The sequence below is a fragment of the Urocampus carinirostris genome, chromosome 4, assembly GCF_059441175.1.
Source record: "Urocampus carinirostris isolate Australia breed hairy pipefish chromosome 4, RoL_Ucar_1.0, whole genome shotgun sequence".
Lineage (NCBI taxonomy): Eukaryota > Metazoa > Chordata > Actinopteri > Syngnathiformes > Syngnathidae > Urocampus > Urocampus carinirostris.
Genome location: NC_142352.1, coordinates 37057447 through 37074617, shown reverse-complemented (window position 1 = coordinate 37074617; position 17171 = coordinate 37057447). Strand labels below are relative to the sequence as shown.

At 38.8% G+C, this 17171-nt stretch overlaps 1 protein-coding gene across 2 annotated transcripts; it reads left to right on the top strand.

Annotated features, from left to right (window-relative positions):
• Positions 1-110: 110 nt before the first annotated feature.
• eif4g2a (eukaryotic translation initiation factor 4, gamma 2a) lies at positions 111-11306 on the top strand. Of its 2 annotated transcripts, none has more exons than XM_088334431.1 (21): positions 111-1200; positions 2606-2716; positions 2874-2930; positions 3250-3375; positions 3458-3560; positions 3652-3783; positions 3856-3922; positions 4005-4156; positions 4393-4503; positions 4590-4772; positions 4862-5000; positions 5092-5255; positions 5614-5721; positions 5857-5964; positions 6026-6130; positions 6209-6424; positions 6564-6822; positions 7247-7451; positions 8951-9159; positions 9228-9349; positions 10453-11306. In XM_088334431.1, exons 1-21 carry the CDS (start codon positions 1109-1111, stop codon positions 10516-10518), a joined length of 2835 nt encoding a protein of 944 aa, XP_088190557.1. In that variant the 5' UTR covers positions 111-1108; the 3' UTR covers positions 10519-11306. The 2 variants fall into 2 exon arrangements, with proteins under 2 accessions (XP_088190557.1, XP_088190556.1); XM_088334430.1 differs by having other exon boundaries at positions 117-1200; positions 5605-5721.
• The last annotated feature ends 5865 nt before the right edge of the window (positions 11307-17171 follow it).

Here is a 17171-nt window from a genome sequence, read left to right as displayed (position 1 = left end):
GCTGACGTTGTTTTCGTAAAGGGTAAGTGCCTTCGGGTTTTTTCACGGATTGGCTAACGTTAGCCCGTTGACCTAGTTTGTGGTTTTTACGTACATTCGGTAGTTTGGTCTATAACTGACGTAGATATGAAAATAAACCAGTTTAAGGGTTTCAACGAGGCGTGATTGTGTTGTCTCAGCGGCCTTCACGAGAAAATAGCCTCTAGTACGCCGCTGTGTGCCAACATCCGGTTTCTTAACAAAGACCTGTGGGGAAGAAAAGCAACCCGTTGACTAGATTTCTCGCTTTTACTCTTAAATTTATTTTCTTTCAATTCCAACCCGGATTAATTTACGCCTCTGAAATAACACTAGCAATTATAGCTCTGTTTGTTTATTTTATATAGGCATACAACACGGTTTCAAATAAGTAAACTAAATCTGATCAAATTTCGTAAAAACCGAACACAAAACGGGAGAAATATTCAAAATTATTCGAAATGCTATATGATTTGCATTTATATCAATTTAATTTTTAATGTCGCTACGCACACACGATCCCCGTCCTGTGTCGATAAGACTGGTTTATTAACCGAATTTATCACTTGTCTCCGTTCAATTTAGTTCTTTGTCTACATGTCTCGAATTTAGTCCTAAAGCCAATTTAAAACATCGATGTTTGCTAAGCTACTGCCTCGTGCCAGTTTAGCACCGCCTATGCCTGTACGTTACTGATTTTTTTTTTCTCGATGGCACGTGGAGCACTCGTGTGCTCGTTTGTCCCTTCCAGTTGTTACAATAATTGCTTACACAACGATGCATAATTGCAATCAACAATATAGTTAAGATCTCGATCGTATGAGCAAGAGATGTTAGTTATCGTGATATTAAAAGTGATGTCTCTAATAAACGGCTGTTACTTGTGCAGTGGTGTTTTCATTTTGCAGTCATAAATGTAAACATTTGCCCGAAGTAAAAAAGTCAAATTTGTATATTTGTCACATATGTTAGTATAACATGAAAATGGTGGCATTTCATATAAGCCTAGTAGAGTCCAAACCCCAAGAAAGTTTGGGAAAAAAGGTTTATTGAAGTGCATCTAAGAAATTCACATACATGCACGTGCATCATGAACAAGCTGACTGATCCTGCAATGATGATACAAGCCAGGAGACGAAGGCAGCCAGTTAAAAAGTTCCAAATTCCATACAGCTCCAATAAGTATGTGTTAACAATGACTGTTTTCAAAGACCCCTATAATTTTTTTCTCACCCTGCCTAGATGCTTTTACGTTACTTTTAGAAAAGCTTTTTGGGGCTGAACACATGAGGTAGGAGGAACGGGTTGGAGGGGGCGTGTTGAGAGTGACTTCCTGTCCCTGTAGTTTTTTTTTGGTGTATTATAAAATTGTAAAAGGCCCTCTTTCGAGTACTGAGGTACTTCTTCGTAGGAGCATGATTCGTTCCATGATCTTCCTTCTAGCTCGAATTGGTCGCGTAACAAGAGGATTTTCCCGATGCTGAATAATTGAAAGCTAATTGGTCTTCATGAGCAATAAAACCATCCAAATAGTATTTTGACAAAGAGATATAGGTATACAAGTATTAACTAAATAAAATCCGTGTTGAGCGTCGTAATAGGTTAATAACTATCACATGTTCACAATTCGTGGAAATGGACTGATCTTGTTGTTCTATTGCCAATTTTTGCCAATATATTTTTCCACCAGCTCTCTGGTTGTTCCAATAAAACTTGGCATCTTGACAATTTATCATTCCTGAGAAAGCTCGTCACGTTGCAAGTGTTAACATTGTTTTCTTCTCTGAAGAGAACAGAGAGTAGACTGCTGATGTCACACTGGTATTACCATCAGTCTGCATTCATATGATGTCCTGGAAATGCAGCTCAAGATCTAACTGCCAGCTTGTTTTACAAGTTGTGTGTAATAGAAACGGTATATAAATGGAATGTGCTAGCAAAAATAAACCCATTGAGGCCTTTAATCGGGTAATAAATTTCAAGGTCGTCCTTTTTATCGCATGCATAATATGCAAATGGCTCTACATAAAGATTTATTTCAGTAGTGTTTAATGTTTGCCGTTATGAATATTGGTGATTATTTACTAATCAGAAAACATTTTTACATCACTGTGAGAGTTGTAGGTAAATAGTCTGCATTCATATAGCACTTTTCAAGTCGATGAAGACCTCCCAAAGCACTTTACTATGTGCTTCACACTTACCCATTCACACACACACACTCGCATACCAATAGGGAGTCAGCCATGCAAGGCATCCAACCTGCTTATTGGGGGCATTAGGGATTCAGTGTCTTGCCCAAGGACACTTCGACATAGGTCTCAGTAATTAGTTGTCTTTTTTTGTTGGACTAGTGAAGTAATGTGTGTCAAGTAAGAGATCCACATAAAGTGCCCCATCTTTACCATGTAATCAACTAGCTTGCCTTTTTTAAAACCGTATGAAAAGCAAAATGATGGTTCAAAAAGCTTTAGGTTGATTAATTTTAAGTATTTAAATGGTCTTGTGTAATTCATTATTTAGAAATGTTCACTCTGAAACTTGATATTTTGTAACACTCTTTCTCTCTTTCAATCTGTGCCCATAGGCTGTTCCCCTCCCCCAATTCCTTCTCAGAACACAATTCTTTTCCTAATATTTGTAGTCAAGCCGCCAAAGTGGAGAGTGTTGTTGCACCAGGGGTTCCTTCTCATTTCAGGTATTAATCATCTTAAAACCTGTCCGCTTACTACTTGCATTGGGAGCCTCCCAAAACATGACACACACACACACACACACACACAGCAAAAACTGCATTAGTAATTACAAATACACCCTGTTTCATTTCAACATGCATTTTTCTGTTTAATTCACAGAGTAGGGGGAGGAGGTGGGGGTGCACCTCAGCACTTTCCCAAGGCTGAAAGCAAAAGGTGATTTTTTTTTCTTTCATGTATAATGTTCATTATATATATGCTGGCTTACATTTAACAAACCATAGACTGCTTCCCTGTTAGTCTTTTAGCTAAAGTTGTAGTTGCCAGATTATTTTCCGTTTAGCTATTATGCACATCCTTTACTGAACAGCTCATGCATTAGTTATAATTGACACATCCTTTACTGAACGGCTCATGCATTAACTATAATTGACACACCTACTGAGCTTTTGTGGCAGTCCGAATGCATCGTCTCCTTAGCTTGAGTTTTTGCTGTATATTTGATCATGTTTTCGATTTTTTTTTTTGGGCACAGCGAGTTCCTGGGGAAGCCCCCAGGTTCTGCTGCTCAGAGATGGATACCTTCTCGAAGTACTAGACCAGAAGCCAGCTTCTCTGCTGAGAAAGGGCAACACGATGCAATCTTCCGAAAAGTGAGAGGGTGAGTTCAGGCTGGAAATTTGTAACTTTATCTATTGTCTGCTTGTGTTAAGCTTGTTAATAGTATAGTTCTGTTTCCTCAGCATACTTAATAAGTTGACACCTGAGAAGTTTGACAAACTGTGCCTGGAGCTCCTCAATGTGGGTGTGGACTCGAAGCTCATCCTGAAAGGAATCATCTTGTTGGTCAGTGTTGTCTACCAAACTCTTGCAACCGTATACATATCTCAATGCACTCATTTGTAACGTGTTTCTTTGCACGTTTATCAATTTTTAGATCGTTGACAAAGCCCTTGAAGAGCCCAAGTACAGTCAGTTGTATGCTCAGCTATGTCTACGCTTGGCAGAAGATGCACCAAACTTTGAAGAAACGGCAACAGAAAATCCAGCAACAAAAAAGCAAAATACAGTTAATGCTCAATTATTTTGAGAAAGCCTTTTGGTGACCTCTTTGTTATTCACTTTTTTTTTTTAATTGTAGACCTTCAGGAGGCTTCTCATATCCAAGCTTCAAGATGAGTTTGAAAATCGTGCCAGAAATGTTGAAGGTTTGGAGAAAATATTCATTTTTACATTGACTATTTTCATTTTTTGTGATGGTCTCAATAAACTTTGATTTTCCTCATGTAGTGTTTGACAAACAAGATTGCCCTCTCACCTCTGAGGAGGAGGAACAGCGTGCAATTGCCAAGATTAAAATGCTTGGAAACATCAAATTCATTGGAGAACTTGGGAAACTTCACCTTATCCATGAATCCATCCTCCACAAATGCATCAAAACAGTGGGTTTTATTTATTCAATGTAGAATAGTGATAGATTGGATTAGTGGTCCTTTGTTTTCCTTAAGCTGTGCAAATAGCGAAAACATATCAAATAGAGTGCTACATAGTGCACAGAAAGATGACTTGATTTCTAGTGTATTACGGCTAAAATTTCAAATGGAGGAAGATGATAATATGGGCACCAATGAATTCACTGTATTTTGATACTAAACCTAAAATGTGCATTCGCTTAAAGCTTCTGGAGAAGAAGAAACGAGTCCAAGTTAAGGATATGGGAGAAGACTTGGAGTGCCTCTGTCAGATAATGAAGACCGTGGGACCCAAGCTGGATCACGAGAAAGCTAGGGTATGTTGGTTGGAAACTGTAATCTGCCAAAATAGTTTTTTTTTTCTTAAGCAGCCCCAAGTAACATGCCTTTTTTTTTCTTGCAGTCCCTGATGAATCAGTACTTTGACCGCATGCAGGCCTTGACCAGCAACAAGGAATTACCTGCAAGGATTCGCTTCCTGTTACAGAATACAGTGGAGTTGCGGAAGAACAACTGGGTGCCTCGTAAAGCGTATTATGATAACGGACCAAAGACCATCAGTCAAGTTCGCCATGATGCCGTGAAGGTTCTTCTGAAATCTCATGACCTCTTCCTGTTCTGTTTTCATCATCAACTGCCATTGCTGACTTTTTTTTTTTTTTTCCTCCCTTGCAGGACTTGGGGGTGTTCATCCCACCTCAGTCTGATTTCTCGAGGTGTGACTTTTTCCTGGATACAGCTTTCTTGCAGAGCAGGGTCAGATTTGACAAAGAAGGACTTGGGGGACTAGCTGATATGTTTGGACAAATGCCCGGTAGGCCACACTGTGCTTGTCTCTTTAACCTAAAGGGCCACACACACACAACACAAATGCAATAAGTTATATTTCCTCATAATGTGCACAGGGATTGGTATTGGAACAGGTCCTGGCGTCATTCAGGACCATTACTCTCCAACTCTAGGCCGCCACCGCTCCAACCCAATTTTCAACGGCCATATCGGCATGGGCAACAGTTCGCATCAGCCCCAGTTTGATACAGGAAGCAAGCCTTTCATAAAGCCAGTGCAGGTAAGCTTTCTCCAACATTTTAATGCTTTTTTTTTTTTTTTTTAGTCAAATAACTACGCCGGGCTCATACCATGTAGAACTGGAATATTAATGTTGTTTGATTTCTATATAAACAACAAATGATGGGTACCAGCTTTCATGACCCAAATTTTTTATAAAAATGCAGTGTTGTGCTTAAAAGAAGGTATTGTGACCAAGTGTCGGAATGGTAATCAGGTTCTAACTTGTTAAAATGTTTTGGGGTTTTTCTTTTTTTTTTCGATTGATCCAAAAACCTAAATTCTGTCCAAACCAAATGTCTGAATATAAGCATAGGCCATGTTGTTGACTGCTAACATCTTACTCAAAGCCTCTCCAGGGTCAGAGTTCACCAGTTTTCAGCCATAAACAAAATGGCTCGGTTCAGATGCAGTCTAAAGATATGGGCCCACGCTTCAGCAAGAAAGGGAAGCTCAATGTTGATGAGGTAATTGAACTTAAAAGAGACGGTGTAACGGTTTACATGGATTAGATAGAAGAATGTTTCAGAGTATATGTGGCATTTCACAAATTCTGTTTGGATTTTAAAAATTGTAACTTGTTTTTTTTTAAACACTTGTAGATCAGTCTGAGGCCAGCACAGTCTTTCATCTTAAATAAAAAAGTGCCAAAGCTGCAGCCACAGATGACGATGATGCCCCCAAGTGCCCAAAGCACCTCAACAGGACAGGTAAGAATTTGAATTTTGCTTCAGGGAAATAAATCTCTTAAACTATCTTTTATTTCATTAGTCTCCACAGCTTGGTCTTAAAATCAACCCTCCACCAATTCAAGAGAAGCCAGCAAAGTCCATCAAAAAACTACCTCCGACTAAGGAGGAGCTGCAGAAAATGACGGTACAAGTATTGTTCACAGTAATTTACATCACGGAACTAAGCTATGCAGCCTAACCGTTGGCTGCAACCGTTTTCCAGGAAGCATTTTTTGCTGACTACATGAACAGCAAGAATGTCGATGAGGCTGTGGCTGCTGTCAAGGAGATGAAGGCTCCCAAACACTTTTTATCCGAGATGTTGAACAAGATTGTGGTGTCTTCGCTCAGTCGTTCAGATGACGACAAGGAACTTACAAGCACCTTAATTCACGAACTCTGCACAGAGGGCTTGGTCACTAGTGAGAACCTTCTGCAGGTAAGTGTAAATTTGTGAAGACCAAAGACCATTTTAGAGATCTTGTATAAGTAATGCGTCACTTCAAAGTTGATGTCAAATTCTGTACGATAGGATTCAAATGTTGTAGTTAAATCCACTGCCCATCTTTTTTGAACAGGCCATTCTCGGTGTCCTGGACCAATGTCCCAAGATTGAGGAAGAAATCCCGCTGGTCAAATCGTACCTGGCTCAGTTTGCGGCCCGGGCCGCAGTAGCTGAGCTGATCAGCATGACTGATTTGGCCCACCAGCTGGAGAACGGCACCCATTTCCCGCTCTTCCTCCTTTGTCTGCAACAGATGGCAAAGCTGAAGGATCGCGAGTGGCTTGCTGATGTCTTTCAAAAGAGCAAAGTCAACATGCAAAAGATGCTACCTGGTACGGCTGACGCAGCCTTGTAAACCACTCTAATTATTGCAAGTAGAAAACAGACTAATATTTTTGTTTGCCATTAACAAAAATTAAATGACTACATTTTGAAAAGCAATGCAGGAAGAGACAAAATATTCAAGACTCAGTCAATTTTAAAGGGTGTTTGTGTAGCCGTAATATGCAAAACTGGGTCTTTCCCACTGGTTGGGCAATTGCTATTTAATTCATTCTGTCAGCCCCTTTCTGGGTGAGCACATCACTCGAGGTTTTGGCAGGCACACCATTTGGTTCGTCAGTATTCAATATGTTGAAGTGCAGTGTGAAAGGGTCTTTTTGGAAAATGCTGGGTGGGTGTGTGATTTTTAGATTTACTTTTTCCATTTCAATTTTAATATTTTTGTAAATCATGCTTTGGTGCTTGTTTTTATAGAAATGGACCAGAGCAAAGACCGGATGCTGGAGATTCTGGAGGGCAAAGGTCTGAGCTTTTTATTCCCATTGATGAAGCTGGAGAAGGAACTTCTCAAGCAGATCAAAGTGGACCCTTCGGCACAGTCGATCTACAAGTGGATCAAAGACAACATCTCACCCAAACTCCACACAGACAAAGGCTTTGTCAACATCCTCGTAACCAGGTAGAGTGCAGGCCACCTCATTCCTTCCCCATTACTAATTTATGTGCAAGGATTTACAATAAACAGGGTGTAGTCGGTAAACACGGGGGTCTCCTTTGTAAAAATGTGTTCTGCCACGCATTCATAGACCAGAAAATTAAGTAAATAAAAATGAGGCAAGGGAGACAGATGTATGATTATGGAACATATAAATTAAATAACAATAATACTCAATTAAATTGGAGTTGATGATACTGGGAGATCAACCTGCCGTGTGATTTAAAAGGGCTCCCAGGTCTCTTAGGTGATCTGTGGGGAACTTTTAAAAGAGAATCATCTTTTTTCCTCAAGCTTCACATTTTGCAATATTTTCCTAATCCAGCTGTTGTGTGTGTGTGTATTCATTCCATTCTCGCAAGTTGGGTGAAAAAGGAAATGACTGCTGGTCTTTGCGCAGTGGTGTCAGTACTTCTAAACAGGCAATACGTGGTTTTGGGTTTATTGGGAAGCCAAAGACAATCCTATAGTTGTAAAAGTTGGGACAAGACCAAAGAATACGTAGTCGGCCTGTGATATTTAAATCTGTTGCAAGAGTCTGGTCTGTCTAGCACAGTGTTAAAGACACTTTTTGTTTATTTTATTGATAAACTGTTTTGTTGTGAATAAATGTTTCAATTACAGCATAAGTCTAAATAACCAGTTGTTTGACTTGAGACCGATTTATGCCACAGAGTGAAACTCTTCATATTGTTTTACCATCAACTTCTGTTAAGAAAATATTTTAAATTCAGTTGCAAATGTCTACTTGCCCCCAGTAATCTCAGGTTGTGAGTTGGAATTAATTTATTATATTCCCTTTATATTATTACTGATTGTTATATCTTTTACTGTTTCTTTTTTGGTTGCACTTGAGGTTCAATAAATACTACAGCATTTAGAACACAACTACTTTTCTGTTCTATTCAAATGCTGCTCAGAAAATGTCGCGTTCTTTAACATACAATAACAAAAATGGTGACTTTCTTTGGTAACTAGTTACTTTTACGATAGAGTAATTCAGTTACTTTTTGAAAATGTAGTCTGTGACTATAATTATTATTATTATTTTTAGAAGTTAGCTCGCTAGTCTTGCAATGGTAAGATGCTAATGTGAAAGATTTTACACTGGAGTCGGTTTCTCGCAGAAATTTAAGATCCTGGTTCATAACCGTAAAGAGTTGCGCAACGTTGGGTTCAATTTAAAAATTGGGGTATACATTTTTGAAGTTAATAGTCCATTAAGGTCTCCGATTTGGTTCTAGATAAAATGCGAGCAAGGGAATCTGAACTTTTCTGAATGGACAGCCAATGGGGAGGATGTACCATCAATATACAGGTTGACAAAGGTCTGCAGACCACTCATTTCGAAGGCTTGGTCATATTAAGACGGTTATAACGAGTAGTTTTTGTAGACTCTGGCAATTCTAGACTGCTTGTGGAGTCTAAGTAGTTTTCTGAAGGACATGTCTTTTGCCGTCCAGTTTCTTGCAGTACATCGCCTACGAGATCAACCCAGACGACGACCAGGAGCAGCTGGCAGCGCCTAGCAAGGAGCAGCTGGATGAAGAAAAGCAGCTGCTGCTCTCCTTCAAGCCAGTCATGCAGAAGTTTCTGCACGATCACGCCGACCTGCAAGTCGGCGCGCTCTACGCTCTGCAGGTTCACTGCAATGCTAAACACTTCCCCAAAGGTGAGCGCCACCTCACGTGCTTGGAAGACGTCCCACCACAGAAGTTAAAAGGGGATCTTGGTTTCTAGGTATGCTCCTGCGCTTTTTTGCCTACTTTTACGACATGGAAATCATCGAAGAAGAAGCCTTCCTTACATGGAAAGAAGACGTTACTCAAGAATATCCGGGAAAAGGAAAAGCATTGTTTCACGTATGTTCTTTTTTAAATATAATATATATTCACCACATCGATTTTGGCTAAAAGTAGACTAAAATAATGTTCATTCTAAGATGCTTGTGTGCGCAATTACGCACTACCCAGAGCTTTTCCGCGCACAAGAAAATCTAGCCTACTCACAAAAATGAGTGCTCGAAATTGCTAATTAAAAAGCGAATTAAGTCAAAGTTACAGTGCATGAAGGTAAAAATACACGGGTTCCCCTGACGCTGTGTTCTAAATGTGGCATTTTGAAGTCAATGTCGAAATACAACGAAGTTGAGTAAAGTCAGTAGAGTTTTTCGAGAACCGGCTTCTTCGGCTCGGCTCACTAAAAAGAACCGGCTCTTTCGGGTCCCAAACGGCTCTTCAGGTTCTTGCTTCTTCAATCCCTACACGACCAAATATTATGTTAAATTGTGCACAAAGTGTCAAAAGGGGGGTATCTAGAACAAAAAAGAAAAAAAATACCAAAATGAAAAAAACGAAACAGAAAAAAAGAGCAGGAAAAGGCCATAAGAAAAGAAGGAAGCAAATAAAGAGAAAAAAGGAAATAGAGATCAAAAAAGTAACTGCTATGAAAAAATAAACACAATGAGATTTTTTTTTTTTAAGGAATTTTTAAAAATAAAAGGAGGGGAGGGAAAATGAGGAAAATTAGAGGGAACATTGGTCTTAAACCAGGGATGTCAAACCCAGTTTGGCCCTGGGGTGGGATCAGTCAAAGAATGTCAACTCCCAAATGTTTGCTTTATTATTTTTTTGGGTATTATGCTTTTATTCAGCCTACATTAGGAACCTACCCTACATATAATTATCACAAATGACATGGGATCTTTTTAAACGCAAGATTTATTCACAAATAATAGGGGGGAAAGATGTTCACGTTTGGCATTGAATGTGGTACTTGGTTTATTACAACACTTGATGTAGATTTACACGTAAACCAACTCATCGTGCTCTACAAACTCAAGTGGGAGCTATAAAAAAAAAAACACAACTTTGGCCTCATCTGTCAATTAACTAGTTGTATCCTTGATAAGCCAGAATCATTTTTCATGCACAACCTGAGTCCCAATATTTCATTTTCCGTCCAGGTGAACCAGTGGCTCACTTGGCTGGAGACGGCTGAGGACGAGGAATCTGAAGACGAAGATTACTAAAACGACACAGCCACCCTTCCCCATTTTGGAATTTGATTCCGGTGTTAATTACTTTGCCTCAGTCAGCAACAACAAAATGGTTACTAATACACTCAAAATTGTTTGCATTAGTCTAAGAATTAATATGTCCAATTAGGTTTTGTGAATGAGTTTCTTTTGGCATTAACAGGAAGTGTTTTAGCCAAACAGTCTGGTTGCAGTCATCATGGGGCTGCTGTTTACGGATGAGAACATGCATTGTGAAGAAGACTCATTTTTATCTGTTTTAAGATGCACTTTGCTGCACATCATGAGTTGTTGCAATAGTATAATATCTTCTGATTCAAAATTTAAATCTGATTTTCCCTCCCCCCCTCTGAAAGCTCCAATCATGTAATTGTTTTGAGTTCACTCTAAACAATGATCATCAATTAGCATCTAGAGAAGGAATCTGTTTGATGTTTGCAAAATTATTTGGTTGGCAGTGTTTTTTTTTTTTTTAAATCAAGCATTTGGAGTGTGGACATTAATGTGCTGTAAAATAAATCTATGTTGCCTTTTTTAATTTATCACTTTTTATGAATATACCTCTGTATCTGACTATACTTGAAAGTGTTTTTATTACAGTATATCAAGACAGCCAAAGCATAGTTTCCAGTTTGCCATATCAATGGGGTTTTTTTAAAAACGGTTTAATCTTTTTGCATGTGGCCCCTTGTCTTTTCTTTTGGGTGTCGATGTAACGTAAGCAACGGTTTAAGTGGGACTCTGTAGTCAGATCAACCTTGAATAAAGTACATTTCATGGTGGCTGGTTGGTGTTGCTTGTTGGACAAATCTTGAATAGTGGGACTGAAGTCAAAAATGTACCACTGGCAAGAATTTTAGGTTTGTTTTAGAAAAACGGGGCATAATTGAATTGAAATTGGTTAAAAATGGAAGAAATTTAAAATGATAAAATAATTTGGCTTAGAAATGTTTTGGTAAGGTTTGTTCTAAAGTAAAAATGTGTAACATTTCTAACTTGTTAAGACCCGTGGAAAATGTTTTGAGAGGTATACTCGGCGGTAATTTGTGCAGGAGAGCATACTGTATTCCTCTAGAATGCATTTCTTTCACTAAACACAAAGTGGGTTGTTTTGCGGTTCACTGTATTACTGTGTTTGTGTAATGATTGACAGATAAATATTGCTGACCACAATTGCAAAATATTGGATGCAATGGGAACTAAACCAGGGCACAATAGTGAGAGAACAAATGCCTATCCACTACACCACCAATGATAAAATTTTATTGGTACTTGACATTATATAAAAACATTGTAAATTTGATGTTGGTATTGTGTTCATACTTGACGTCAATAAATAACCAGGGTCTCCCATATACATCTTATATAATATGCAAATCTGTCTACCCTGGTCATATCCCTCGAGACGTGTGACCGATGGCACGACAAACATACAAAAACCAAGAAAATAAAGGTCAAAAGAAGCAAATAAAAACATTTTTGGATGGGGGCCAACCCAAATGCCCAACATTCAAACAAGTGAAGCACCTTGGCACCAATTTGGTCATGCTTCCATACCTGTCAACCTGTACGGTTTTGCCGTACAAAGGACGTTTATTATGCATTTTAAGACGTTTACGACGTACAAGAAAATCTGTACGGAAAAACGGCAAATTTGTCAAATATGGGTACTATCCAGTAAACACCGACTATCACGAAACGGCAAATCAATCAAGTCTAATGAGTTTGCCGCGGTAGCCACTATCCTGGTATCGTTATTTTCGTAGCAAACGGAGCGAGGCGTCTACTGTGCGCAAGCGTTTGCCACCTGGGGATTTCCCATCATGCACCATTCCGGGAAAAAAATATGGTGTAAGATTATTTTGTAAGGGAAATGGAGCCGCGGAGGCTGACAGGTATGTGCTTCCGTCCCTCCAGATGAAACAGGCCACAAGAAAGCGGCCATGTCATTCTGGTCAGAGGGACAAAACACACTCTTCTGTTCAACAGCAGGGCCCAACAGCTTTCACTGGTTTACCCCTGCTGCATCATACAGGTACACTGCCCATCCCTTAGAACACGTCCAAACATTCCACTATCCTTTCACAACACTTCTCCACTCATTCCTATCACCAACAGTAGCTCTAGCTTTCACTAGATTTAGACCTCTTTCCTGCAGTGCACTCATAACATTATCCATCCACGTCAATCGCGGCCTTCCTCTTGGTCTCCTTCCATTGACTTCTGCTCCGTAGATCCTCTTCAACATTCGTTCCTCATCCATCCTCTCCATGTGTCCAAATAAACCGAGTACTCTCTTATCCACACGCTTTCTCAGTTCCACTACTACTCCAGTTCTGTCTCTCACAATTTCATTTCTCAATCTATCCAATCTTGTCACTCCTAACATACTCCTCAAACACTTCATCTCCAAAACATTTAGTTTCCTTCTCAAATCTGCGTTCAGGCTCCAAGTCTCTGGACCATACAACACAGTCGGCACAATCACACTCTCATACTCTTGTTGCTCATCACTCTCCTTGGAGCCCCTTAAACCTTTCCCCCTTGAGAAAAAAAAAAAAAAGTTTTACTTTGCTGCACATACTATAAGGTGGACACAAAGTCACGCATCAATCTTCCTCGAGTTGAACCTGAAACTTTACAGCCATTTCTAAACGTCTGTCACAATCATCCACGTACAATTTGTTTAGAATTTGAAGTTTGTAAGGATGAAACTTTTCTGCTTTGAGGACCTTCTGATCTGAAATAAAAAAAAATAAAAAATTATTTTAACAAAAAATAAATATTAACATTGTTGCGTGACTTTGTGGCCACCCTATATGTATATATACTGGACTGTCTCAGAAAATTAGAATATTGTGATAAAGTTCTTTATTTTCTGTAATGCAATTAAAAAAACAAAAATGTCATACATTCTGGATTCATTACACATCAACTGAACTATTTCAAGCCTTTTATTATTTGAATATTGCTGATTTTGGCTTACAGCTGAAAAAAACTCAAAAATCCTATCTCAAAATATTAGAATACTTCCTCAGACCAAGTAAAAAAAATAATTTTATAACAGCAAAACTAAATCAAACATTTGAAAATGTCCATTGATGCACTCAGTACTTGGTTGGGAATCCTTTTGCACGGATTACTGCATCAATCCGGCGTGGCATGTAGGCAATCAGCCTGTGGCATTGCTGAGGTGTTATTGATGCCCAGGATGCTTCGATAGCGGCCTTCAGCTCATTTGCATTTGTAGGTCTGGTGTCTTTCATCTTCTTCTAAACTATACCCCACAAATTCTCGATGGGGTTCAGGTCAGGGGAATTAGCAGGCCAATCAAGGACAGTGATGCCATGGTCAGTGCACCAGTTACTGGTGGTTTTGGCACTGTGGGCAGGTGCCAGATCATGCTGGAAAATGAAATCCTCATCTCCATAGAGATTTTCAGCAGATGGAAGCATGTAGTGCTCTAAAATCTCTTGGTAGACAGTTGCATTTACTCTGGACTTGATGAAACACAGTGGACCAACACCAGCAGCTGACATGGCTCCCCAAACCATTGCTGACTGTGGGAACTTCACACTGGATTTCAAGCAACTTGGATTTTGCTCTTCTCCAGCCTTTCTCCAGACTCTGGCGCCTTGACTTCCAAATGAAATGCAAAACTTGCTTTCGTCTGAAAAGAGGACTTTGGACCACTCTGCAACTGTCCAGTGCTTCTTCTCCATAGCCCAAGTCAGACGCTTCTTCCGTTGTCTTGAGTTCAGAAGTGGCTTGACCATGGGAATACGGCTATTGTTGGGGCGGCAGTAGCTCAGGAGGTAGAGCGATTGTTTTAGGATTAAGGGATCCCAGTTCGAATCCCGGCTTGTCCGTGTTACATGTCGAAGTGTCCTTGGGTAAGACATTGAACCCCCAATTACCCCCAATAAGCAGGTTAGCGCCTTACATAGCTGCACAGATCACGGCCGCTATTGGGAAATGTGAAGCACACTGTAAAGCGCTTTGGGAAGTCATTGACTTGAAAAGCGGTATATAAATGCAGATCATTTCATTTCATTTCATTGTAGCCCATTTCCCGGACACGTCTGTGAACTGTGGCTTTTGATACCTGGACTGTCTTTGAAGCTCCCTCAAATTCTGGAAGCGGCTCTTCTTCACAATTTTGTTAAGGCTGCGGTCATCTCTCTTGGTTGTGCAGCGTTTCCGGCCACATTTTTCCCTTCCAACAGACTTTTTGTGGATATGCTTTGAAACTGCACTCTGTGAACAGCCTGCTCTTTGAGAAATTTCTTTTTGTGTCTTACCCTCCTGATGGAGGGTATCAATGATGGTCCTCTGGACAGCAGTCAGATCAGCAGTGATTTAGTTTACTGAACCAAGCTGAGTGTTTTTAAGGCTCAGGAAACCCTGGCAAGGTGTTTCGAGTTAATTAGATGATTCAGGTGATTAGTTGAATAGCCTACTTGTATACTTTTTCATGATATTCTAATATTTTGAGATAGGATTTTTGAGTTTTCTTAAGCTGTAAGCCAAATTCAGCAATATTAAAATAATAAAAGGCTTGAAATAGTTCAGTTGATGTGTAATGAATCCAGAATGTATGACATTTTTGTTTTTTAATTGCATTACAGAAAATAAAGAACTTTATCACAATATTCTAATTTTCTGAGACAGTCCAGTATATATATATATATATATATATATATATATATATATATATATATATATGCAAATGATGAGGGTATTTCGTCCATACCCTTCTCACCTTTTAAAACCCTGACCTATTGTCATGCCTGATGACCTCGAATGACAAGAAAACTACTGTTAAGACATGATAAATTAAACTGCTTTTAAAAAAACAAATGAAACTAATAATTTTGTAATCCATCGAAATTTGTTATCAATTTTAATGGATTTTTTTTTTTAATGAACGTGCACTTTTTCTCAAAAAGGGTTGAGAAACACAGCTTCCAATGGGGTATTTTTTTTTTATATCTAAAAATGTTAGGAACTATTCAGGTTTTTGTTTTTTATATTGTATCTAGATTTATATTGAAATATGTAAAATTATATTGAGCTGGCAATGCAATTGTCAATTCGATTTGTGATTCTAAATTATGTCTATAGAATCAAAATTTTAGGTTTGTGAGAGTTTAAGAAATGGAAAAAAATGTCTATCATTGAAGGTGGCTCTCGTCGTTGCATTGGAGTTTCACATCAACATGGAGTTCGTCAAGCTTTGGAGCCTCCCGAGAACCAAGAAAATAAGGGTACCTGCAGCTTGTTCTTTGATAAAATATAAAAGAAAGCACTCTCAGTTGAGAATTATTTATGGTTTGATATCTAGCATCATGCTGTTTCACTCTTTAAGAAGCACCGCGTGAGTATTTTTGAGAAAGTTGTACAAATGTGGTGGAAACGTAGTTCTTGTTTTTATATAAATTCCTCAACATAGCTACTTCAAATCTTGTTCCAAATACATAATTCAAAGTTTGTGTAAAAGGAGGTTGTTTTAGGTCAGAGGTGTCCATCCTTCTGAATGTTTTTACTTTGATTTAAAAGTGTTCATCATAGCAAAAAAAATATGATGTATGACACAAATATATATTTTTAACACACAATTAATATTTTTAAAAAATACAAGTCATATATTTCTGTATTTTTATAATCCATATTGAGGTTTTGAGTTTTTCCTTGCCCTCATGTAAGGTTTTAGATCAGGGGATGGTGTAATAATAGTCTGTGGTTTGCAATAATCTGTGGTCTGTGCCTGACAGCCCTTAGAGACTCTTTGTGATTAAGGCCTATACAAATAAACATGACTTGGCTTGACATGTATGCAGACTTGTATGCTTAAAGGTACTTTCTATTATTTAGCGCCTCTTAGTGGTAAAAAAAAAAGTCATTGAAAACAAACATTGATTTAAATGAGCACATATACAGAAACTACCATGAAAAAAGTGCTGAAAAATAAATTGCATTTATTTGACCTCACCTAGAGGAGCTGACATGATCGTCGGTCATCTTGCTCTTACAGATACCCCAAAAAACTAAAACCTTTAAACTTTCAGGTGCCATTTTTGTCAATTTCTTATATTTCGGATTGCTTTAAACAGAGCGTCTGTGACTTTTATTTTTAGTAAAACAATAGCAGAGTGGGTTTCTTCAATGTTCTCTGGTGGATTAACACTAGTCAGCAAATACAGCTATGGTGGGAGCTTGTGAGTGGCGCCTAACTTTAGTGACATCCAGTGAACATTAAGTCATTTTGTGACACGATGAAGCTCATGTTTCTCTTGTGCTTCCCTCAGCACCGTCTTGCGAGTCACATTTGATCTGCGGGCAATGAGTTTGACACGTGATATGAAGCAGCCTTCGGTAACCTATGGCTCGCGAGCCAGATATGGTTAAAAGCTAAAATGTTATCTGTACTAATTTCCTCTGTATTGTTCGAAGTCTTTAAGTTGAGATTAGCATAGCAGAAACATCATAAATCAAATTGTTTGGTCCCGTATATAAAAGGCTCTCCCACCAAAATACCCCATTTCGACGTACGTTGCTCTAATCGAAGCTTGTAAAATAATTGGTTGTTCACTGTTGACTTTATGATAAAAGCCCACAGGAAAACTGTAACCACAAGAAAATGCCAG